Source organism: Petaurus breviceps, unplaced genomic scaffold (genome assembly GCF_028583685.1).
Source record: "Petaurus breviceps papuanus isolate PSGF00001 unplaced genomic scaffold, PetGlider_PUasm1.0 99, whole genome shotgun sequence".
Classification (NCBI taxonomy): Eukaryota; Metazoa; Chordata; class Mammalia; order Diprotodontia; family Petauridae; genus Petaurus; species Petaurus breviceps.
In genome coordinates this window covers 24,648,542-24,673,170 of record NW_027187465.1, presented here as the reverse complement: position 1 = coordinate 24,673,170, position 24,629 = coordinate 24,648,542, and the positions used below count along the sequence as shown (strand labels likewise).

Below are 24,629 nucleotides of genomic sequence, written 5' to 3'. Positions count from 1 at the left end.
CCCCCCCCCGTGAAACGCACGCCGCGCTCTGAACTGCATCCAATCAGAGCTGCAGCAGTGAGTGCGTCATCCTGTTCTTTATTGAATTCATTATTGAATAAAGGTACATTTTTTTGTTCACATTTACCTGTTTATTAAAAATAAGCCCTCCCCTGAAAATAAGCCCTCTGGTGTTTTTCTGTCCCAAAAAAGTTAATAAGACAGTGTCTTATTATCGGGGAAACACGGTAAGAGGTGAATGGATAACAAAGTCTCATTTATTGTTATAAAACTGTGAGTCAGAATAGTTGTTGAATGACAATTTCTATTTTAAAACAAATTTTACATGTATAAACCTTAGTTTCTTTTCCTGGTGGTTTTTTTGTTTTTGCATGTCATGTGAATATATTAATAAATTAGCACCAAATAAGACCCCTAAAATTAATTATAGGGAAAGAAAGAAGAGAATTGAAAAACCACGAAGATTTAGCCGAAGTTTAAGTCGAACTCCCAGTCCACCTCCTTTTAGAGGGCGAAACACAGCAATGGATGCACAAGAAGCATTAGCTCGAAGGTATGTTTATTGCCTGTCATCATTTATCTTAACTTGGCTGATGAGCTTGACATTTAAAAAAAGATGAGGGGTTAATCTTGTCACTGAATCATGGGAATCAAAAGTTAAAATCTAATAGATTGCGTTTGTAGTCCTACTTTCAGATTTTTGCAATACAGAAATATATTATATATATTTTTTCATTAACTTTTACCTCATGGCATAGTTTCTTTATTTGTGAAGCTATGAAGATTGAGGTGGTTGGAAAAAAAAAACCAGCTCCTTCCCCCTTTTTGCCTCTTTAATTTCCTAGGTTTTTTGTTTGTTTCAGGGTTTTTTTGTGCCTGGTTGTTGTTTTTTTCTTTTGGTTTTGTTGTTTTGTTTTTTTCTTGAAAGTTCAAAAAGTCCCAAGACTTGGGATTGAGAGTGCAATGGGCCTTAAATTCTTGAAACTGTTTTCACTTATGAGACAAGGAAATTTACTCTTTTGTTTGTAAAGACACTTTACATTTCTTCTTTTAACAATATAAAATAACAACCAATAAATGTTTGGCCTTTGATTAGAATTACCTGAAGTTTGATAACTGTTTTGAAGGAGGTAATAATTGATGTAGTTACATGCTTTGTCAATAAATAGAAGTCATTTTGTGGATATACCCTTATAAAATCTTAAATGAAACCCTGTTGTTAAGACAGGGAAAGGTACACATTTTCTTAGATTTTATTGCCTAATTATGTGTGGTTCCTGGGACAACACATAAGGGAGATGGAGCTTTCTCATTCAAATCTACAAGGTTAAGTCTTCCCAAAAGACTTAATCATTGCAAAGGCAAGAGAAAAATCACAGCACTTCATATTTGCTATTTTTCCCATATTCTGCAAATTCTACACTAGCTTTTGTTGTTTTTTCTTTTTAAAATTAAGTTTCTATTTTTTTCCCATTGCAAAAATACAGTTATCACAATGTAACCTGATGTACTGCTGCCCTGTGAACCCAGCCTGGCAGAAACTGTCTCCAGCTGAACAGCAGCAGCAGCAAAGGTGTGAGCTCACCCCTTCCTCATTCCATTCACCTTAGTGAATGGTGTTGATTTCAAAACTTGCAATGGCCATTTTAATGCAAGTAGTATCGTTTATTAAGCAGTTACTCATCCTTTATATTTGATTTTTTTTTCTTATTGAAATTCAAAGCAACAGAATAAGTGAGTATTTGTTACCAAATCCATAAATGAATGTGAGTCAGATGGCAAAAGGTGATGCTCTCAACATGTGAGAATTTTCTTAGCTTTTCTATGTTTAAATTTGTAGTGGATGTTACCTAAATGCAGATGTGGAATTTTTCTCAAAACCCACCAGTTTACAATTTACTCCTACATTATACTTACATTCTTCACTTTCAGATTTTAGTGGCATTTGAGACGAACACTAGTAGTTCACAGTTCAGTGCGATTTATATGACTTAAACTACCAATTCTTCACTGTGGAATCAGTTAAACTATTTATGGGTTCTTGAAATTTGAAAGGACAACTTAGTTGCTGAGACATTAGCTACAGTATAGGAAATCCTGAAAAATAAGGATAAAATGTCCCTTTATATTAAAATGTATTGAAACAGCTTTGCAAATAGTTTCAGGTACATCTGTTAAACTGTTTCATTTTCACTGCCTGATTCTCTAGAACTCTCATAGAAGTGATGGTGGTTTTCTTGTATTTGCTCGGAAAGGTTGAGATCATACTGATTTTATGTAAACCTTTTAACAACTATTACAGAGCAAATACAAGCTGCCTATTCAACTGAATCAGACAGTAATTTTTGCCAGCCTACTTCCTTAGCATATTACAGGTAGGTGGGCCTGTTGTTTTACAGCACTGATCTCCTTAAAGTTGTTGCTTTAAAAAAAATTCCATTTCAAATGCTGAAAGTGAAGTGCCAGGTACAAGATACTTCCTTCTGCCTACTCAATAACCTCTGTAGTGCTCTTACTCAACTTTGGCGGCCAACGTGAAATTCTTTTTTTGCAACACTGCATTCTAGAAGTGCAACTGGGGGAAAAAATCCCGTTTTTTCCTTGCCCTTCATGCAATTTTACTAGTAGAAACCCTTTGGAATTTGAATTTTGGAAAGTGGTTGTGGCTTGTTATCAAGAAGCAATGATGTAGACTTTGTGTGCTATGTGATAAATACTTAAATTTACGTAGGGAGGGGAGGACTTGTGAGTCTTTGTTTTAACTTTTGTCCCAGAATTGTGATTTTACAGGTTTAGAGAATTCATTCCATTGGTACAAATAAGCAACTAGTCTGGGACATAGAGTATACTGTTACACATAATTGAATCAAGAATAGCATAGTTCTTTTAAAATACATTTCTGTGAAACTTTCAGATGCTTTGCCTTCTGAATTTTTTCAGGCTATTTAATAAATTTAATTTTTAGTCCAGTCTTGGATTAAGTAAACCATGTGTATTTGACTTAAGGGTCTTGGAACATTGTCTAGTCCCCTGGTTTTATAGGAAATTTAGACTCAGAAAGTTGAAATACTAATCTCACAATAAATAAGTAACAAAGGGTTCAAACCCAGGTCTCCTCAATTCCTAGGTGCAGTGATCTTCACACCACCACAAAATTTCAAAGCAACCAAATGAAATGACTGAAGTGTTGACTTTTTTAAAAATTTGCACAAGAGTAACAGAGCCACTTGCATTAAGATGAATTTGGGAATTGTAACATTCATTATTTCGTTGTAATAATTTGCAAGGCTGTGATAAATGCTTTAAAAGAGTATATTCAAACACTAATAGTCGAGTTAAATTTTTACTTGTTCCTTAAAACTGTCTCTGCTTCCCCTGAAAAACATTCAGAAAATTCTGAAATCAACATTGTTTTCTACTCACCAAATCTTAATTGTTTCTGAATGTGGACAAGTGAGTGTTTTATTTATATAAGGTTGATTTCTAGTAAAACACTTGCCAGTATGTGAAAAGTTTACAACCATCATATACATTCCCAGTTTAAAAAAAAAATAGATCATGAAATAGTTTTATCTCTAACATGGACATTAGGACAGACTATTATCAGAGAGATTGCCTTTAGGGTAGCAAGATGGTTATTAAATATTATGAGGCCTACTGAAAGAAATTTTAGAAGGAAGTTAAAGAATGGGCATATTAAAATCCCTTATTCTTTTGTTCTAAAAATAAAAAAAATATTAATGTGTAATTTCATGTCTTATTTAGGGATTCTTTTATCTTACATACCTTGAATTTTTTCTTTTATGAATAAATAGGTTGGAAAGAGCAAAGAAATTGCAAGAACAGAGAGAAAAAGAAATGGTTGAGAAACAGAAACAGCAAGAAATAGTAGCAGGTAACTTTTTTTGTAAATTAATTTAGCCAGAATTTTTGTAAGTAACTTATGACTGTTAAAAGTTTGACTGAAATTATAAAGAACCTTAATTCTTTATTGGAAAATATATAATTGATGCACAGTGTGATTTAAAATATTTATGAAAAGTTGGTGATCATAGAGAACTTAACGTGAAGTAACATTAACAGATTTGTCTTGATGCAGTGGGCAGAACATTTCCATTTAAAATCCTTGTGTTTGGATCTTAGCTCTGCCTATATGACAGTAGTCACTTTGCCCTATCTAGCTTCAGGTTCCTCAAGTAAAAATGAGTTCCTCTGTAGATCAGGAGAAATTAACTCTGACCTGAACTATTGGCAATGGCCTCCTAACTGGTCTCGTTTCCAGTCTGGAGTGAAACTGCCAAGTTATTCTGCATGATTTGCATCATTTCACTACCCGCTCAAAGAATCTTCAGTAGCTTCTCATCCTTCTCCAGTCGATGTGAGATAGTCACACTCTAGTTCATTTCACTACTCTGCATTCTGTTTAAGGTTGCATTGTCTAAAACCCTGCACTTTGATGCTTCTTTGCCTTTTGCATGTGTCTGGAGTGCTGTCCCCCCTAACAATTATTCATTTTTAAAGGCCTTGCTCAAATGCTGCTTCTTCCATGAAGCTCTCCCTAATCCTTCTACTAAACTAGAAGTGTTAAAAGTCCTTTTAACTTTATATCACACTACTTTTATCTTTCACATATGTGGCTATTTTATATTGTCTACAACTGCCACACTTTTCCCCTTTGGACATCACAACTCCCCAGCTTGAAACTGAAGCCAACATTGACTTAAATCTTTAGTAATGTTTGCTGTTGAAGTTTTGAATTTTTATGTTTGAATTACAGTGAGTATCCTAATTAATTTCCCTTCATTCATTTACTTTCCCTTTCTGTAACACTTATTATAAAAGCAAGAAAAATCCCAACGACAAACATTTATTAAGTACCTTAAACATGCCAGGTACTGTGCAAAATAGTCCCTGCCCTCAAGGATTCCACAATCTAATGGGGAAGACAGTACATAAAAAGAAACTAAGAGGAAAGGAATACCACCCAGCTTGGGGCCATAATGCAGACTGACAGCTGGGTGGAAAATGATCTGGGAGGAGCTCTTAGAAGTCCTCCCTTTCCAGTCAGATGGAGGAGAAGAGTTTCTAGGGATAGGGGGTGCCAAATAGGTTTGAGTTTCAGAGTTGTTGCAGTCTTGCTGGAAGATGTTACTGCAGAGAGTGCTTCTAGTCAGAGACAGAAGTCCAGGAGATCAGTAGGTGGGAGATGATGAGATGGCTGCACTGGGCCCTTCAAAACAGTTTGCCTATGTATCTATTAAAAATCACATACAAAAGCTAGATCATTATAAATTAATTCAATGTAACTGCTGTTACCTTTCAAGTTTTGAACTAAGAATTATGCCTTCAAGCAGCCTTGAAACTTAATGTTTGCTTGTGCTTCTTCAGCAGCTGCAGCTACTGGAGGGTCTGTCCTTAATGTTGCTGCCCTTCTAGCATCTGGAACACAAGTAACTCCTCAAATAGCTATGGCAGCTCAAATGGCTGCACTACAAGCCAAAGCATTGGCAGAGACGGGAATAGCTGTACCTAGCTATTATAATCCAGCAGCTGTGAATCCTATGAAATTTGCTGAACAGGAAAAGAAAAGGAAAATGCTTTGGCAAGGCAAAAAAGAAGGGGTAAGTTTCTATTATTTAATGGGTTAATGTCTGTTTTTTGACTTGCTGTTTCAAATACAACAAAGGCTGGGGGCGGGGTGGATACAGAGTGACATGGTGATTTTATCATGAAAAATTGTGGGGCTCAGCTTGCTTTTTTAAGTATTTACCAGGAAACAGTTATTAATAGCTACTTTATAAAGTAGCAGTAACTGAGTCTGGATCATGGGGGATTCACTTCCACCTCACATCCCCAGAGCAGAACAGAGTCTTAAAATGGGATTTCACACAGTGATAAAATTGATTATTTCCATATTTTAAGTTGTATCACAGACTGTTTTAAACATTATAACGAATTGAAAATGCACATGTTTTAATTTTTCCTTCAGGATAAATCACAGTCTGCTGAAATTTGGGAAAAATTGAATTTCGGAAACAAGGACCAAAATGTCAAATTCAGAAAATTAATGGGTATTAAGGTAAGGAGGGTGGGGTGAGAGTATGTGTTTACATTTATAGTTATAAGTGACCTAGTTAAATTTATCACTTTTATATTCGGGGTAGTAGCTTCATATTACCCCAGTATATGGTTTCATTAGGAATGCTTATCTAGAACTCTGTGTCCCTTTAGAAATAGACTCGTTGTAAATCTGTTAATGACTTCCAAAATCCTAATGCTCTTTGAAACCTATACCAATTAATATATCATTGATTTTATACTTAAATTGCGTATGCTGATTGAGACATTCTGCATAATAACAGACATAGCTATAACTATAAACTTTGAAATAGTAACATCTTTCTGGGTGGGAGTTTATCTAAAGTAACAATTAACATTTTCCAATAATATGTAAGAAAAAATTTTGCAGATTATTTTCTGTAGTGAATTCCTTTATTATATTCAAAGTTGGAAGGAGGTTCTTTTTAATTGAAAAAAAATGTGGGTTTACAGGCCATTAGCATTAATAGCAGATGAACCTCAAAAAGACCCAAGGAAAACACGTCTGCGGTAGCTGTAATATATTACCACATACTTTACATTTTTATAGCAATCAGTGGTAAGAATTACATGTGCGGTTTGTAGACAGATATTTCCAAAGCAGAGAAATTGTAGGATGTTTCTGAAGTAGGTCACTTTATATTGTCTGTAAAGTTTTGAAAGCTTAAGTCTGAATAAATCTGTTTATTTACATGTTTGATTTTCAGAGTGAGGATGAAGCTGGTTGTAGTTCAGTTGATGAAGAAAGTTATAAAACTCTGAAACAACAGGAAGAAGTATTTAGAAATCTGGATGCTCAATATGAGATGGCAAGATCACAAACCCACACACAACGAGGAATGGGATTGGGCTTCACATCTTCGATGCGGGGAATGGATGCAGTTTGAAAAAAACATGATTTTAAAGTTTGGGACTTTGTGAAATTCTTGTTCTGATGTCAGGTCCTTGTTCACCAAACAGCTAGCATTCTAGCTTGCATGGGTGTTGCATTGACTTTAATTTATTGAAAAATACAATTTTTTTTGTAAATATCAGATCAGTGATACTGGTGTTAGTGTTGTAATCAGGTTAAACCCACTTCCATTAAACTTGACAGAACTCTAGAAGGACAATATTTTTTAGTTAACAAGTTCTACTTTTCAAACAAATGTAAAGCTGCAGGTGGGGTAAAATCTCATACATGGATATTTCGTGTCCACTGTCTTGTGTACTTTTGTACTTAACCTTGTACAGTTATTTTCATCTCTTGAAACATGAAAGAAATGTTGTGTAGATGTTCTTTAGAAGATCTGGCCATTGGGCACGTAGTCCAGCACAGAAAGCTGGATGGTGATGATAATAAAAGATGTTTTTTTCTCAAAACTGGTGTTACTTTTAAGTTCCCTGGAATCCTTGTTTGAATTGGTTTCTTTTAGGGTTGCTACAGCATTTTGGTATAGTTTATAAAATAAAGACCAATTAGGTAGGGATTCCCTTTAATAGAATAGTTAGAACTCTGCTGTAGGGAATACCATAGTGAGGAAAAATGTAAAAGATGTTTCAGGGCAGGGGACAATAGAAGCTGAATTGAAAACTTATTGAAACAGTACTGTTCTTTGCTGCTCTTGGGGAAAGGGGTTGGGAGGATGTACAGCATTTGTTAAATACTGTGTTATTCAGGTAATAAATTAATGCATTAAGGGTGTAAGCACTTTTATTACAATAAAGTGCCTTAGAACAGTGTTGTGTATGCACTTTGCTTGGTTAGCCTGAGTTTGGATCTTTTCATCTCTCTGAGGTATCTGACTTTGCAAATTAGTTGCATTACTCAAGACATACAGTTTTTGGAAACCACTTTGTCACTAAATGGAATAAGGCATAACTCTGGAGTTTGTGATTTTGTATTTGTTAGATTGGCAGAACATCACTGTAAAAGGGGTCCAAATAACATGGCCGTGATTTTTGTGTTTTTTTTTTTACTTCTATTAAATCCAGTTCCTTATGCTTTTTCTCTCCTTATTACTGCCTGAAAGAAATCAATTATTAGGTGCACCTTTACAACATAAATTCCAAAACTGTTGCCTATATATAATGCAAGTTTATTTATGTGTTTGAAACTCATTTTCCTGTTGGCTTTCATAATAACCTTAGAGATGGCTTCCTTTGGAAAAGATGTTAGCCATAGAATGGTGGTAAAATCACACAATGCAGCAAAAAGGAAAAAATGGCGTTTTCCTGGTAAACTTACTGGAACTCCTGGTGATAAGATGATAGATCTGATAATATACTTAAGGGGAGCATTTTCAGTAAGCAGAATACAGTTTAAAGGCTATTGAAATTTTTTGTGTTTCAAAACGAGATCACGTGTTTCTAGTTTGACAATTATTTGTTGATACTGCGTTGGATAGTGTCTTTTTCAAATAAACGTGTTGGTGTAAGGAAAAAGTATAGAAACAATTTGAAAGAAATAGTGGGTGAAGTGTTTAATGTGGTCTGAAAATTGTTTGGAATCCTTTAAAAATTGTTAGAGTGGTGGGATATGTACAATGATATGAGAGCTCAAGGCTCCAAAATGAATTGGCCCACCCACCACTAGTGGTAGAGGTAAGATTTAACCCCAAGTCTTCTGATTAGAAACAAGGTGCCTTTTCCTCCCTTACATCAAATGTTTTTAGATGTGCTCAGAAGAGCAAACGAGGTACTTCTGGTTTCTGTTATACAAGTTAGTTCTCATTCTCAGGAAAATAGCCAGAGAAAGTTGTATTTTAATGTATGGCTCATTGAGGTAATCAAAAATGTCATCTTCACTTTCCCTGTACTTTCTGAGCTAGTTAAATTTGATCTCTGGTGGGAAAGAATCTCCAGTTTTTGTTCATGGATGATTTTTTTTACTCTTGTCTATAGCCACTTGATTGAGGAATATAGAATAGATGAAAAAAGCCCGTATCTTGCAATTCGGTAGCCTGCTGAGGCTTTTATTACTAGTACCTTGATGTTCTTGGTTAATGAGCTGAGTCCAGAATTGGCTGTCAGTCAACAAGCATTCACTAATGCAGTACATTATGTGAAGTTCTAGGGCAAAATTCATGGTTGCTACTCTCAAGGACCATGCATTCTAATGAGACAACATGCAAACATCTGTATATAAGAGATAGGTGCAATGTAAATAGGAGGTGATTTCAAAGGGAAGGCATTAGCTGTGGAAGAGGTCAAAGAAGCACTCTGCAAGACTTAGCTGAGTGAAGAAAGTCAAAGGCAAGTGATTCAGTAATGGAGAACAACCAATGAATATGAAGACCAACAGTTTAAATGTAATGCAAAGGATTTTTTTTTTATTTGATCTTTGAGGTCATAGGGCACCTCTGAGAATCATGGCACTCGACAGTCTCAAAAATCCAAATTAAAGATTTCCCAAAGGGCAAAGGAAAAAGATTATAGCATATTACCAATGAGAACACTTGAACAAAAACTGGCATCAAAGGAACATTTCCAAGGACAATCAGAAAAGTCAATGAATAGGCAATATCAAAATTGTTAATACGAAAAGTGAGGAATTTGGACAGCAGTTTGGAACTATACCTCAAAAGAAGGCATGAGGTTACCAAACTATACCCTTTGACCCAGCTATGCCACTATTGGGCCTTTGCAGCAAAGAGGAAAAGAATATACAGTATATGTATATACAAAAATATTTTTAGCAGCTCTTTTTGCAGTCACCAGAAATTGAAAACTAAAAGGACGTCCTATTGGGGAATGGCTAAGCAAATCTGTGATGCATATATGAACGTAATAAAGTATTGTGCCAAAAGAAATGATGAACTGGATATATCGTGAAACATGGAAGACCTCTATGAAATGATTCATAGCAAAGTGAACAGAATTAGGAAAACAGTTTATACAATGATAACATAGGGAGAAGGAAGTGGCCAACCACTCCAATATCTTTGCCAAGAAAACCCCACGTGGGGTCAGGAGTTGAATATAACTAAACAACTACATTATAGAAAAACAAAATATTTTGCAATGATGATCAATTAAAAAAAACCCATGAGTCCAAAAGAATGATGAAACAACACTCATCTCCCAACAGGTAATGAACTTAAAATGCAGAGATATTTTCAGATATGGCCAATGTGGACATTAATTTTGCAGACCTATGTAGCTAGGAATTCAGAACTCTATTTTTTTTATTTTTTAAATTGCCTCAACAGGAGGGAGAGGAGGAAGGAAAGTGAAAGGTTCAGATTAGTTTTTTCAAAGGATATTTATGCTGTGATATACCCATTTTGATATAATTTAATGATGTACTGTAGTGGTGGTCTGAATTAAATCTCAGGCACTGAACCACAAAAATTCTACACTCTGAGTCATTCATCTATCAGGAGGTAGGTAGCATGTTTCTTCATCTCAAGACCTTTGGAATCACAGTTGCTCATACTGTTGATTAGAGTTCCTATTCTAAGTTCTCTTGTCTTAACCATATTGTTGTCACTATATAAAATGTTCCCTTAGTTTTTTTTTTCACTTGACTTTGCATCAGTTCATATGCCTTTCCACAATTCTCTGAAACCTTCTCCATCATTTCTTGCAACAGAATATTATTCCATCACATTTATATACCCATTCTCCAATTCACACACCCCATCAGATTCCTGTTCTTTGCCACCTCAAAAATGAGCTATATTTTTGTACATCCTTATTTTGTTTTGCTTAGGACTAATCCCTCCTTTAATCTACTGACTTGCTATTTCTGCCTTCTCCCCTTTTTGTCCTATTTCCCTGGTGAGATGCATTTTTGTACCCCACTATGTATATTCTTCCCTTCTTTAACCAGTTCAATGAAAGATTCAAGTGACAGCTGCTCTCCCCTACACTATCCTCTTTGTCAACTTGTGTGCCCTAATTATCAGGGAAAATTTTACTTAACCTTCCTTTCCCTTCCCTCCCCTCCTATGTATTCCTCTTTCCCTCAATTTTTATCTTATGAAAATGAAGACAGAATAGAACCACTTCCCAGGCTTCCCAATTATATGAACCCCTGATGTTAAGATTCAGTAAGAGCATATATATTAGAAGGCAGTTTGTCCTTCAGGTCTGTATCATCATCCACATTTACCTTAGTTTTTTGTGTTGTTCGTTTTTTTTTTAATTCTTGTATCTGAAACTATGGATTTCTACAGAGCTCAGATCTTTTCATCAGGAATGCTTAAGATCCATGCTCCCTCCCCTCCCCCCCCAGATTATAATCACTTTTGATGGGTAAATTATTCTTGGTTGTGAACCTATATGCTTTGCCATCTGGAACATTACAAGTTCTCTACTGTTTTCAGGAGATGGCTGCTGTATCATGTGTGATCCTGATTGTCTCTTTTGTATTTGGATTTTTCTTCTGGCTTTTGCTTTGCTTTATCCTTTTCTTTTGACCTGAAAGTCCTGAATTTTGGCCATAATGTTCTTGAAAGTTTTCATTTGGGGATTTCTTTCAGAAAGTGATCAGTGTATTGTATTTTCACTTTGTCTCCTAGTTCTAAGAGAACTGGCCAGATTTAAGAATTCCTGAAATGTGACGTTTAGTCTCACTTTTGGTAGAAGCATTCGGGTAATCTGATAATCCTTAATTTTTTTCTCTCCAGTCTTTTCCAGATCAGTTGTTTATGCTGCAAGATACCTTACATTTTCTTCTATTTTTTTTTCAGCCTTTTGACTTTGTTTTATTCTTTCTTATTTGACATGGAGTCATTGGCTTCCATGTGGTTCATTCAGATTTTCAGGGAGTTTGTTGCTTGAGCAGAGTTTTTATATCGCTTGTGCTAAACCATTGATTGATTCTTTTTCCAGGTCTTCCTTCCATAGTTCTCATTTTTTTTCCTCTTGTGATCTCACTGCATTGAGTTTGAAGCTTTGAACTTAAAAAAAACCCAACTCTTATTCATCTAAGTATTTTAGTTGGATTTGTGCCTGTGTTGTATTTTTCTTTGAGGCTTTGCTTGTAGTTGTTTTAAAGGCATCCCTTGGTGGGTTTGTGTCTTGAACATCCAGGTCACCATAACAACTTTTGATGATGAGGTTCTTTTTGGTTGTTATTGTCTGTCTGTTTGCTCATTCTTCCAGCCTACTTCTTGATTTCAGACTTGATGTTAGGATCAGGATCTGTGTATCTCCACGGGAAGATCTGAACTAGTCCTTCTGCTCCTTTTTTGTTTTACAAAGTGTTATGCTGTTCCAGGATCTCAAAGATTACTCAGACTGGGGAACTACAAGCTTCCAATCCTTCTAAGGTGATATGATCCACGGTGAAGTCTGATTGCTGTCACTCTGATCTGAGCTCTCCAAGTTCTTGACTAGGTTTGGGTCTAAGCAACAGTAGATGGATGGATTCTGGGTTCTGCCACTATCAACCAAATGGATAATGTACTCGTTCCAGTGACAGAACTGTGCTCTCCCCCTACTTTGTTATTTATTGCCCAGGACCTGTGCTAGGGAGTAGTGGGTGTGGGACGGGTAAAAGTCTGTCTTACCTAGATCTGTGACCCAGAGCTCTGGGCAACCAAATTGCTATGCTGGTATCTATCCCTGTTGTCCTCATGAGGCATATGGAACTTCCTCTTCATCCTTTTCACAATCTCTCATGCTGGAATACTCCCTACAGTGGTGGGTCCCATGAAGACCTTATCCCTGGAGTGCACAAAACTTATTTTCCTCTGCAGGCCTGGGCTGGAAAAACGACTTCTTGACTTTGCCTGGGACTTTCCCATCAGAATTCAATCTGGTATGTTTTCTAGAACTCTATGGAGGAGTTGAGGAGGAGGTGTGGGGCTCATTCCTGCTGCTCCTAAAATGGCTTTTATCTCTTCTATGGGCATGGAACCTATAAGGTATTTGACAGGGTTACTATGTTGCTTAGTTTTGCTCTTTTTTTCTTCATTCATTTGAATACGGTATGGTTCTCAAGAAGGGTAAGGGGAATGCACTTGAAAATAAAGGTAATTTAAAAACTAAACATCATAATAAAAAAGCAGCTGTATTCCTCTCAAACAAAAAAAAAAACCAATGGGAATAGATGATGAACAACTAAACTTGCTTAACATATATCCACATTTAAATCAGGGGTTCTTAACATGTTTGGTCTCCCGAAGTTCAGGGACCCCTTCTCGGAATCATGTAGTTAGATGAATAAAACAAAAATACATAGAACCATAAAGGGAATCAATTACACTGAAACACAGCTATCAAAATGCTTTAAAAACAATTTTACTGTGCCCCATTTAAGAACCCCCACTTGAATTATTTAACCACTGGCTCCTCCACTGCATATTCCCTTTCCGTCCCTTCCGGGGTTCTTTGGTCTTGTTCCGCGGGCGTTCAGATCTTTCTCCTTTCTCAACACGTTCCATGAAGACTTCTCCAAATTGGCGTTCCCAACGCGCGCCTGCGCACATCGCCTGGACTCCGGGATTTCCGAGCCCTCCCCAGAACCAATCCCAGTATGCAAAGCGAACAATGGGCGCCCAGATTCCTTCCCACCCCACCCCATCTGCCTTGCATTGTGTTGAACGACAAGTCCCGGCATGCCTGGCGCCCGAACCGTCTTCGTTCTCGCATTCGGCAGACTATTGCCCTCTGGGAGTTGTAGTCCGGTCTGCTAGTTTAGACAGGTCGTATTGAAGGGGGCCGTTCCGGGAAACCGTCCTCTCTTCTCTGTCGCCCCGCCCCTTCTCCCGTCTCTCCTAGAGCGCCAAGATGGCGGCCGAGGTGGACTTCGGGGACCGGGAGCTGTTCGAGGCTTTCGACGGGGACGACGAGGAGCCCGGCGAGCCCATTCACATCCGATTCGGGGAGGAGGAGGGCACGGCGGAGATGGCGACGGACGAGGGGGAGGAGGACGAGACGCAAGCGGAGGCGGCGGCGAACGGCTTCGAGGACGAGGAGCTGCGCGAGCGGCTGCGGCGCTCCGAGGAGACCATCGAGCAGCTCCGCGCCGAGAATATCCTTCCGTCCGGTCGTCTGTCCAGCCGAGCGGCCGGACCCGGGGTCGCGACCCCGCGGGGGCCGGGGAGCGCGCCCAGGGAGGTCTGGGGGACCCGGTGACGTCAGGCCCGCTTGCCCTTCCCGCCCGGGCGTCGGGGCTGGAGCCCGAGGAGCCGCGCCTGCCTTCCTTGTCCTCGTCCTTCGGGGCGCGCCAGGGAGGTGCCCGGAGACGCCCCCGCGGGGTGTCAGCCCTCCCGCTCTCAAACCTTGGTTAGGCGCCTGCTGAGTGCGCGCCCTGGACGCACTCTAGCCCAAGTGCCTGCAGGGGAGACCACATGAGCGGGGATGAGGGATCGGTGAACCTGCGTGCCGTTATTAAGCTTCTGCTGGGTGCCTGGCACTGGGGGTGCCCCGCCGGTCCCCAGCTGCTCAAGTTGTGCCTGCAGGGCAGACCGCGGGTAAGCAGACGAGTTACCAGTTAATGAGCGTGCCTTTATGGGGCGCCTTTCTGGGTGCACCTCCTGCCCTGCAGCTGCTCCAGGCGTAATCTTTCTGCGATTTATCCAGTGCCTGCTCTGGGACCCCAGGATGCTTCCCCCCCTCTCCTCCGGCTGTCTAGCTACTTAAAAGGGTGGGAAGGAGAGAAAGAGAAAGTAAAACGACTGGGTTCCTCGTATTCGGACATTTATTACGCCCTCTTGATTATTTCCAAGTTATCCCATTTATAGCTTTTCCCCCTTAGCTGTTTGCATGTTATCTGCGGAGGGGTCCCTCCTTTCCCCAATTCGATTGAGTTCTTGCCGAGCAGGGACTGTCTTTTTTCCTTTATATCCGCGGGGTTAGCCCAGTGCTTGGCACAAAATAAATGCTTATTGGCTGATTTTCGATGCCTTTGCCCTCCAGGAACTTTTTTTTTTTTTTTGGAGTAGGGGAAGCAAGAGGGAGAAAACATGTAAGCAGATGACTATTAGCTAATCAGCAAGCAATGATTAAGCCCTGCTGTGTGCCAGGCACTAGAATACAGAAATGTATCAGCCCTTCCCTTGCAGTTCTACTGATGGGGAGACCATCTGTAGGTATGCAGATGAGTACATGATCAGTTGTCAAGCATTCATTAAATCCCGGGGTTACAAAGACCAGAAGAACCCCTGCCTTCCTGGAGTTTAATGTGCTACTGGAGGATCTAAGGGGAGGAAAAAAAGCGTATTGAGATGAGTAAATAATGCCCCTGGTTATCCCATGAGCAAGACACTCCCATGTCCCCAGGCATTTTCTCTGGCTATCCCCCATACTTGTAATGCTTTCCCTCCTCATCTCTGCCTACTGACTTCCTTGGATTCCTTTAAGTCCCAGCTAAAATACCATCTTCTACAGGAAGCCTTTTCCAGCTCTTCCCCTTAATTCTGGTGCCTTCTTTCTGATTATTTCCTATTTATCCTGTGTATAACTTGATTTGTATATATTTGTTTGAGCTTCCTTGAGGATGGGAATGCCTTTTACATTTCTTTGTAACAGTGGCACACAGTGCTTAGCACTGTGCCTGGTATGTAGTAGGTGCTTAATAAATGTTCATTGATTTGGTCAGTCAACAAACATTTAAGTGTCTGCTCTGTGCCAGACACTGGGGATGCACAAACTGAAAAGAAACACTAGGTGCACAAAGATGTAGGTGTGAAAAATACATATATTACTTGTATGTTGTTGTTTGCGTATTGTCTCCTTCCCCTTGGACTTTCTAGTTATTTGTGTGAGGTCACAAGATGTTTTTTCTCCCAGGCTGTAGGGTGCAGGAGGGCCATACTTTGGCAGAATTCAAGTGATAACAAAGATGCTTTCAGGGGTTTTGTTTTTTTATACCCAGTGACTGGTATATAATAAATACCACAGTGCTCTGAACACACTGAGGTACATTTGTTTTTCTACTCGAGTAGAAGCTTAATGAGGACAGATAAGAGTCTCTCTGAATAACGTGATTTTTTCTTGTAGTTTGCTCAAACTACATAAGTATTTTTATTTAGTACCTTCTGTGTCAGGGACTATAAATACCAAACAGTATTTCATATTTGATCCTGGAAATAATAGGGAACCACGGGAGTTTATTAAATATGTGGGGATCACATGGTTAGACTTGTGCTTTAGGAAAATCACTTTGGCAGCTTAGTGGGAGGGTGGGTTGGAATGGGGAGAGGCTTGAAGCCGAGATATCAGTTTTTGTTCTAATGCAAGTATGAAGTGATAAGGTATAACTGGTGGTGGCTTCTTGAGTGTAGAGAAGGGGACGTGAACAAGAAATGTGAGAGTAGAAATGAGGAGATCTAGAATGTATTGGATACCTGAGGAGCCGAGCTAAGTAGGAGGATGGAAATGCCCCGGACTATAAATAACAGTGAAGGGTTTGAGGGGAAAAGATAATGAGTTGGATTTTGGTTATATTGTTTCAGATTTTTACAGCCAGAAGACAAGTTAGTGATGTGGGCTTGGAGCTTAGAACAGGAAACATAGGCTCCGGGAATCATCTTCATAGAGATGACAATTAAACCCATGGGAGTTTATGAGATCACCAAGGATGAGAGTGTAGAAGAGGACTGGGACCGGGAGAGTCTGTTGTTGCTGGGGGTGACCTGAGTGAAATTCCAGCAAACAGGGCCTGAGAAGGAGCAGTCAGGTAGGCAGGAGGAGAACCAGGAGAGAGCAGAGAGGACAGTACCCAGTAGAAGGGGGAGGATCAGCAGTGTCTGAGGCTGCAGAGAGGTCAGGAAGGGTGAGGACTGAGAAAGTTGAATGGGAGGGCAGGAAACCAGACTGCAGAGAGTTTAAAAATGAGAGGAGAGGAGATGGAGACCCATATTGCAGAAGGCCTTGGGTTTAGCTATGAAAAGGAGGGGAGATATGGAATGATAGATAATGGGGATGGACAAATTTTTAAAGCTGAGGGCGATAAGAGTGTCTGTTAGCCCTGGAAGCAGCCGATAGAGAGGAAAAGATAGGGGAGTAGAGAATGTAAGAAGAATTAACAGGCTAGTTTCCTGGAGAAGATGGGAAATCGTGCCATCAAAGCTGCTAGAATCGTCTATGTAGTGATCATACAAAGAAAAGAGGATTGCAGACTCTTTGGATCTAGCCATTAAACAAATGCAACTTTTTCATAAGTGCAACATGAGATAAATCATCAAATAAGGATACAGGCTGGATTTGTGGCTTTTATTGCTATAGGAAACTTCCCTCTACCAAAGTAGGTGGGGACACTGTCTTGTCAACTGAAAGAGTTGCCTCAAATGCTTAGTTCAGAATCTAGGTAAATGGAATTGACACCTTTCCCTGACATATTAGTCTTTGTCACTTCCTTTCATTTCAGTGGGTCCCTGTTCTCTAGGATAATGAGTGAAAAGCATTTACTAAGTACTTAATGTGTGCCAAGCATCATATTCAGTGCTAAAGATACAGTTATAAAAGCAAAACATAGACCTTGCCCTCAGAGAGCTTCTAATTAGAGACAATAGATACTTAATGCCATGGTGGCTAATAGAGTGTATATTGTTCTCCAAGGGTTTGCCTTAGCAAGAAGAGCCATGTCTTCATGTGAGACAGTGAATACGTCTGAATGATGTGAAATGGGGGAGGAGATTCTCAACAAGTGATCTCAGTTTTTCCAGTCAAGTATGACTTAAGGTCCTCAGCTGAGAGTGTAGGGGAGAGGAGGTGCTGGGAGGGGGGTGGGGAGGAGAGGGGAGGTAGCTGAGAGATGAACAAGGTTGCAGCGGCCTCTGGGATAGCACATCTAATAGGGAAATGTAAGACAGCCTTGCTGTGCTGAGGGCTCAGGTGAAGTTAGGTAACAGATTTACGGTGGACCCAGCCAGCAGCTTCATCATTTTCTGATCCACAGTATGTGAATGGGAGTGAAGATGGACAGTGGATGGGAGTGACTGAGCTACAGAAATGTAAAAGGTTGACTTTCCTGCCCTTAGGAGCTAACCATGGGGGTCAGTGAGTGAGCTGTGGGGAAGATCAGTCAGCATTTATTGAGCTCCTACTAGGGGCCAGGCAGCTGGATGGGAAGGGTCTTCAGAGTTACCACTGACTTTCTCCTTCTTTTTTTTGCAGCATTAGACACTTGATAAATCAGTGAAGCATCAAACATTTGTAAAGCACTTACTATGTGTCACTGTGCTAGGCTCTGGGGATACTTATACCAGCCAGCAAGAGGCAATCTCTGCCCTCAGTTTCTGAATGAGAAAGACATAAAAGGAGGCTGGAAAGGGGACGGGGCAGTTGGTATGGTGGACTTGGAAACGGCCAGGAAAGTTACAAGAGGAAAAACTTATTTAGTAGAGCCCTTGGTCCCAGAGAACAGTGAGAGGGATTTAGGAAGATGACCACAGTGTAGGTGATGTGGTCCTGAGGTGACTTATTAGCCCAGGCTTGGTGACGTCCTACCTGCATCACTGCATCAGCACGGGCTGGTGACCTGTGATCTGAGCAGAGATCACCTGTTCTCTCTGGTGCTCTGCAGCACATTGGGTATCTGGTGTTCCCACTGAGTTTGTCATTGATGGGAGCAGGGCCCTGAGGAGGGGGGAAGCTGCCTGGAAGCAGCAGGCGAAGTTTGCACTGTAGTCAGAATGAGATCAGGCCCTTCCTCACGCAGCCCTGGCTAGGTGGGAAGTCCCAGTCTAAAAACCCAAACTCTCCTCCCACCCTCTTCACTCATGTTACTGGACATTCCCTGCCTGGGGTGTGCCCTTCCTCTTTCCACCTCTTAGAACCCCTGACTTCCTCCTAGGCTCTGCCCAGGTGCCTCTTCTCCTGAAGTGTTTTGGATCCTTCCTAACTGCTGAAATGACCTTGTGTTTACTTTGTGTACATTTTGTATCTACTTCTATGGCTATCCTGTATCCCTCGAGTCTTGTAGTTTCCTTTTTGTCTTTGTGCCCCTGGTGCACTTGTGTCTTGCTCTTAATCAGCCCTTGTTGATTAAGCAGGAGACCAAGCGGATGGGCATTTAGCAAACTTCAGTTCCCTGATGTTCAGTGCTCGGTGTACTTGTGCTAGTCAAGAATGACTTGGCCCCTGGACCTGAGCCTTGAAGGCAGAGTGAGATCATGCCAGGCCAAGATGAAGGACAGGCCAGTTGGGGTCTGCTTCATGTGAGGACAGGGCCCAGAACACACTTTACAGCATTTTGCACAGAAGACCTGAGGAGCTAGAGGTATGATGTCTCTGGGAAGAAAGGGTAGGGGCTTCAAGAGACCTCAGTTTGCTCTGCAGTCTTTGAATTAATGATCCATTGCCTTTTTTACTTTTTTTTTTCTTTACGGACAACTTGTGAGACTTATATGACCTGGAAATAAATAGTGACCATAGGAAAATAAAGGGAAAAATAACTTTGAAAGGCATCTTCCTAACCAGTACCACCCCATGCTGCCTCCTCCTTTTCCATTCCCTCTTAATATGTTTTTCCTTTTTAGATGGTAAGTTCCTTGAGGGCAGGGACTCTCTTGGTTTTGGTTATTTGTACCCACAGCACTTAGCACTGTTCCTTGTACAGAGTGATAAAAGAAAGAAAACTCTAATGTTTAAATGTTCATTTAAACTCCCATCAGTCTTGACTGAAGAGGGCTCTCCTTTTAGCAGAGCGGTGGTCTGTGGGTCCTGTCGGAGGTATGCATCATCACATCTGTCCAGTGTGTTGGTTGGTTTTGTTTTGTAAAAGGGAGGTTCTTAGGAGCAGGAGCTCATTGGTAAGTGACAGTAGTGTAAAAAAGACAAGCATCAATGCAGCTTGTTTTTAAGAGAAATACTGTAGAATGAAGCATTCTTGCTGTGTTTGTGTGGGAAGGTGCCCCGCACTTTTCACCTAAGTCCTTAATAAATGTTTATGGAAGGGGTTCGTGGTCTCAAGAATAGAGATAAATATTGAGGAGTTCTTCCTATTTGTAGAACATTTCTGACTCATGAAACTGCATCTCCTGATTTTAAAAAGTGCTGAAGTGAATGGAATTTTTGTCCAGTGCTTTTTCCAAACTCTAAATAAGATATTATTCCTCCAGTAGTAGCTGTGTCTTCCTGGTCTGTGTTGTGGTTCTTTTGGGGCCCCTGTAGGCTGTGCTGTTTAAAGTGATTGGTCCGGACTTGGTGTCTAATTGAAAATCACCAGAGCGCTCATATAGCACTTTCTGTTTTGCTTTAAATGTGACATCTCCCTCCTCAAACACTGAACAAGTGCCTTCTCTGTGTGTTTTGGTTCAGCCTGTCTTTACTTCTTTGTGCGGTTTGGTTCTATCTTATTATAGGTGTGACTTAGAATATGGGTTGGAGGGGAATACATAACTCTTAACCAATCTGTCCAAGAATTCATTGGAGGGGATTATGCTCCCGAGAGGCTCCGCAAAGTGTTACAGACGAAGGGTTTTTTGGTTTACAAAATTCTTCACCATCTCTTCCTTCCTCCCCCCTTCTGTCAGCACACGGGTTTTGATCCCTGCTAATAGGCGCTATGCTCCTTGAGGGCAAAGACTATGATTTTTCATTTTTCACCCCAGTGCTTAATGACTTTAAGTTACTGACTCGCTCATAGAAAGTTCATACAGTTGGGGGGGAGGAGGACTTGAGGGAGAGGAGTGCCTGCTGTGACTGTGACAGCATCAATTACTCGGGCTGACATTTGTGGGTGTGTGGTCCTGCTAGTTCTGCAAACTGTAAAGATTTCATTTATATTCCTTAACAAATAATTAACATCAAGAACTGAAGAGAAAACTCAGCGTTCTATCTCGACCAAGGTATGAAATCACAAAATAAAGCTTAGTTTAGCATGTTAATAAGCATGACTTCATATTAATAATGTTTGTTTTTTTAATTTTATGCCTTTGTTTTTCCAAACTTCCTATGATTTTAGAAAAATCAGTACAGTCTGAATTTGCCAGATTTTCTCATTCTTTTACCTTTACCTGTATTCTTATTAATCTGTTGTAAGTGACTTTGGAAAACATTTGTTAAATCATCTCAAGAACATTTTCACTCAGTAGATATATAGACAAGTTGTCATGCAGCTTATTGAACAAAAATTTTTATTTAAGCTTTGTGTCTTACCCAGCACCTCACCAGTTCTCAGCATTCAGTAAGTGTTTAATAAATATTTGTTGAATTAAATAGCCTGCTATTTGGATAATTTTACTTAATTTATTTACTTTTAAATTTAAAATTAATTAATTTACTTAAAATATGTGCCCACCCCTTCTGAAAGGAATTCAGAGGCACACAGATGTGAACAGCTCAGGAAAGAGGGAGCACTGTGTAATGGAAAGTAAAGAAGCAGACTTGGGCAAATCAATGTAGTTCTGGGCCTCAGTTTCCTCATTCATAAAAGAGGCTTAATGTGCACACTGCCTACCTGCAAAGATTAGTAAAAGTTGATGGATTTCTGCCCTTAAATCTTGAGTCTAAAAGACTCGCAGTTGCATGATTTAACCTATAACAGCCTTCTTAATGAAATCTTACACTTAAAAGTAAAAAAAATACTTGGCTTCTCAGAAGCATTTGATTTGACTCTGGTGTGAAAGGTCTGATTATATACAGTGATTTAATAAATAGATTTTTCTGTACATCTGTTAAATAGTTATTTTAGGAGACTAAAGGCCTGATTATAGTATGAATACTAGATCTTAAACATTTTATTTATCCTTCACAAGAAGTTTAACAATAATATATATATATATATATATATATATATATATATATATATATATATTGTTTTGGTAATTCAAAAATAATCCAAGTTATGAGGGAGAGTGGTTGTTCCAGGTTGATGTAGAAGAGTGTTCTGGCCTGATTTCCTTTCCCTCAACTCTACCTTATTCCCAAGATAGGATATATTTACTGGCTGACAGTGATAAAGGATTTTGCCAAGTTCAAAATATACATTTTTGCTAGGTTTACATTCCTGCTAAGGAAACTGCTAGTCTACAAGCAAATAAACCATTAAATTGGGAGAGGAAAAGTTGATAGAATTTAATTTGTTGATTGTTGTCTTGCCAGGCGGTCAAAAGGCAATTAAAATAGTCATACTGTCTTGAGTACTTTGGTTAACTGGTGAAAAATCTTTTTCAAACAGATAATGTTAAATTATTTTCTGTGTTTTAAACTAGTTTTATAATATCCTGGGGCTCATTTTTTCCCCAGTGTAATACACTTTTATTTTATATTGGAATTCAGTGGAAAAATTAGATTCACTTTACAACTAAATTTTCTAGCAGTTATTTATTTTAAGCAAGGATGCCTATAAGTAGTGTACATGTACTAGCAAGATTTGGGCAAAGTGTAGGTTGTTATTTCTTTGAGCATATGGAGCTTGTTTGTATAAAATGAGGCCTTGAGACCTATAGTATTAAACTATGGCTAATTGTATACATACATTGTTATTATATATGTTGATAAATGGCACTGTAATATCGACTATAAAAGTATGTTCTAACTTTTCTTTTAGTGGGATTTTGGTGAACAATTCTAAATTAGACGGACCCTTGCTACAAATTTTATTTATGAACAATGTTATTTCAAAGTAAGTAATTTTTAAAAACATAAGTTCAAATGTTCATTAAAACCATTAGTTTGACTTTTATGAATGTGCTGCTTTCATGATAAAGTATTTCTTTCATCACTGAAAATACTCGGGATGGGAAATTACTTATAAATTGTATCCTTTCTTCTTTAACTCAGTTTTTCCCTTTTTGTGAAATGATTTGTAAAAACTATCTAAAATGGGACTATCTTGAACAAAAGTTGTTGCCAATTCTTTATGCCATTAATAATTTTGTAACTTTTCCGGATTTATATGTAGCTTTATGAAGATCAGTTATTTGGTAAACCTTTTTAAGAAGTATGCAGAATATTACATTTTTGTTAAGTGTTTAATCCTTGAGAAGTTGTATTTATGTAGTTTTTCCTCCTCTATAGGCAATATCATCAAGAAATTGAGGAATTTGTTTCTAATTTAGTAAAACGATATGAGGAGCAGAAGAAAGTTGATATTGAGAGGACTACCTTTAACGTGCTGCCCCAGGTATGTCCCATGGCAGAGACTCTTTAAATAGCGTTGTCTTGCGATTACAAATCCAGTATCCTTTGTATCATCCTTTGCTGTCCCCTAATCAGAGAGATCTACCCATTGAGTAGCCAACTTTTTATCAGACTCTCATTTTAAAGGTTAGGAAAATGGGACCTAGAAGGAAGAAAGGGGATCTAAGATCAAGTTGCTAGAAGCAGGGAAGGGGAACTCATAAAGGAAAGAGAGCATCGAAGATCAAGATCCCAGAAGTGGAAAAGAACATTTAAGATCAGGGACGTAGAAGGGGGAAAGAGCATCCAAGATCAGGGTCTTCTGATTTGCAGACTGTTCCTTTTTTTTACCTCTGTAACAGGAGCATCTAGGTATGTGCAAGGTTGTATAAGTTTAGCTAGTCATTGTGAATTGCAGTTGTATTAATAGTGGAAAGATGACTGGATTTGAAATCGAAAAGTGAATAGGCTTTAACTTGGATTTCAGTTCTTCGTGTTACTCTGTGTAATGTTCAGTTGGTGGATCTGCCCTCTCTGGCTTCAGTTTCTCCATCTCAGCATTTACTAGATGTTGGCCCGGATGGTATCTCTCAGGCCTCTGCCACCTCTAAGTTCGTTCATCCTGTTAATTGACCCTGAACTGCCTAGTGTGACGTCTGACCACAGTAGAAACTTTGGATCACGTGATAAATATAGTTTAGACTGACCAGCTTAGAAGACCTTTTCTAACTCTAATTCTGTGATCCATTCAGCTAATATTTTGACAACTAAAGGTTATACAACAGATCTCATTCCTCCTCCAAGTCCATTTCAAAAAAATGTATACAGCACACACTATCCCATGGCTTACTTTCATAGTCCCCCCTAAAGCCACTATGTGACTGGTTTAGAAGACCCTAAGTTGCTGCTGCTGTGGCTACTGAAGCCCAGAATTAAGGGGCTTTTTTGTCTTGTCTGTTAAGATAGAGCTGTAACACAGTGCTAGCTACCTTTTAATTAAAAAAAAAAATGTGAGTAGTACTTAATATAGTGTGCACATAATCTGATAAATTTTCTTTTTGTGAATGAGAACTGTTGTTAAATGTGAAGATCAATATGGCTCAGTTTAAATTGTACATTTAACTGTTCAGCTATTTGTCCTACTATATTGCCTTAAGAAACATCAAAGAACATGCTTAACTCCAAAGCAATAACCATTTAAAGTTTCGTTAAATCAGAAAGCAGTTTGTAGTTTGCAGTGACTCAGGGTCATTGTGAAAATAAGTTATTTTTGTACAATACTTGGGGGTAAAAATTATAGTTGTTTTAGTTTTCTTATCTGATCTGTGGTAAAGGTATTGTACTTGTTTGAACTTTTTGACTCAGGCTCAATCCAATCCATCCAAATCAGTCTCCAAATTACCACTCATTAAAATAGGATTCAGATATGTTATTGTTTCATTAAAGACTTGCACTTTATTTACCTGCTGTTTTCTTATTAATCCATTGGTACAATCTGTCTTTCTGCATCAACATTCCTGTCAATGGAA

General features: G+C 39.0%; 2 protein-coding genes across 5 annotated transcripts in view; both read left to right on the top strand.

The window, feature by feature from the left end:
• RSRC2 (arginine and serine rich coiled-coil 2) overlaps positions 1 to 7,461 on the top strand; it is a 19,697-nt gene extending 12,236 nt beyond the window's left edge. For 3 of the 4 annotated variants that reach the window (XM_069081468.1, XM_069081466.1, XM_069081469.1), the window contains 5 exons: positions 431 to 553; positions 3,816 to 3,895; positions 5,389 to 5,621; positions 5,990 to 6,079; positions 6,807 to 7,461. In XM_069081468.1, the coding sequence (XP_068937569.1) occupies positions 431 to 553; positions 3,816 to 3,895; positions 5,389 to 5,621; positions 5,990 to 6,079; positions 6,807 to 6,986 (706 nt within the window). In that variant the 3' untranslated portion in view covers positions 6,987 to 7,461. The remainder of the gene's footprint in view (positions 1 to 430; positions 554 to 3,815; positions 3,896 to 5,388; positions 5,622 to 5,989; positions 6,080 to 6,806) is intronic. The other variant, XM_069081467.1, reaches the window with a different exon arrangement.
• A 4,333-nt stretch (positions 7,462 to 11,794) lies between these two features.
• The window catches only part of ZCCHC8 (zinc finger CCHC-type containing 8), a 27,626-nt gene continuing 14,791 nt past the window's right edge, over positions 11,795 to 24,629 (top strand). The window contains exons 1-4 of the mRNA XM_069081726.1: positions 11,795 to 14,064; positions 20,785 to 20,825; positions 22,529 to 22,603; positions 22,999 to 23,104. Of these exons, the coding sequence (XP_068937827.1) occupies positions 13,819 to 14,064; positions 20,785 to 20,825; positions 22,529 to 22,603; positions 22,999 to 23,104 (468 nt within the window). The 5' untranslated portion in view covers positions 11,795 to 13,818. The remainder of the gene's footprint in view (positions 14,065 to 20,784; positions 20,826 to 22,528; positions 22,604 to 22,998; positions 23,105 to 24,629) is intronic.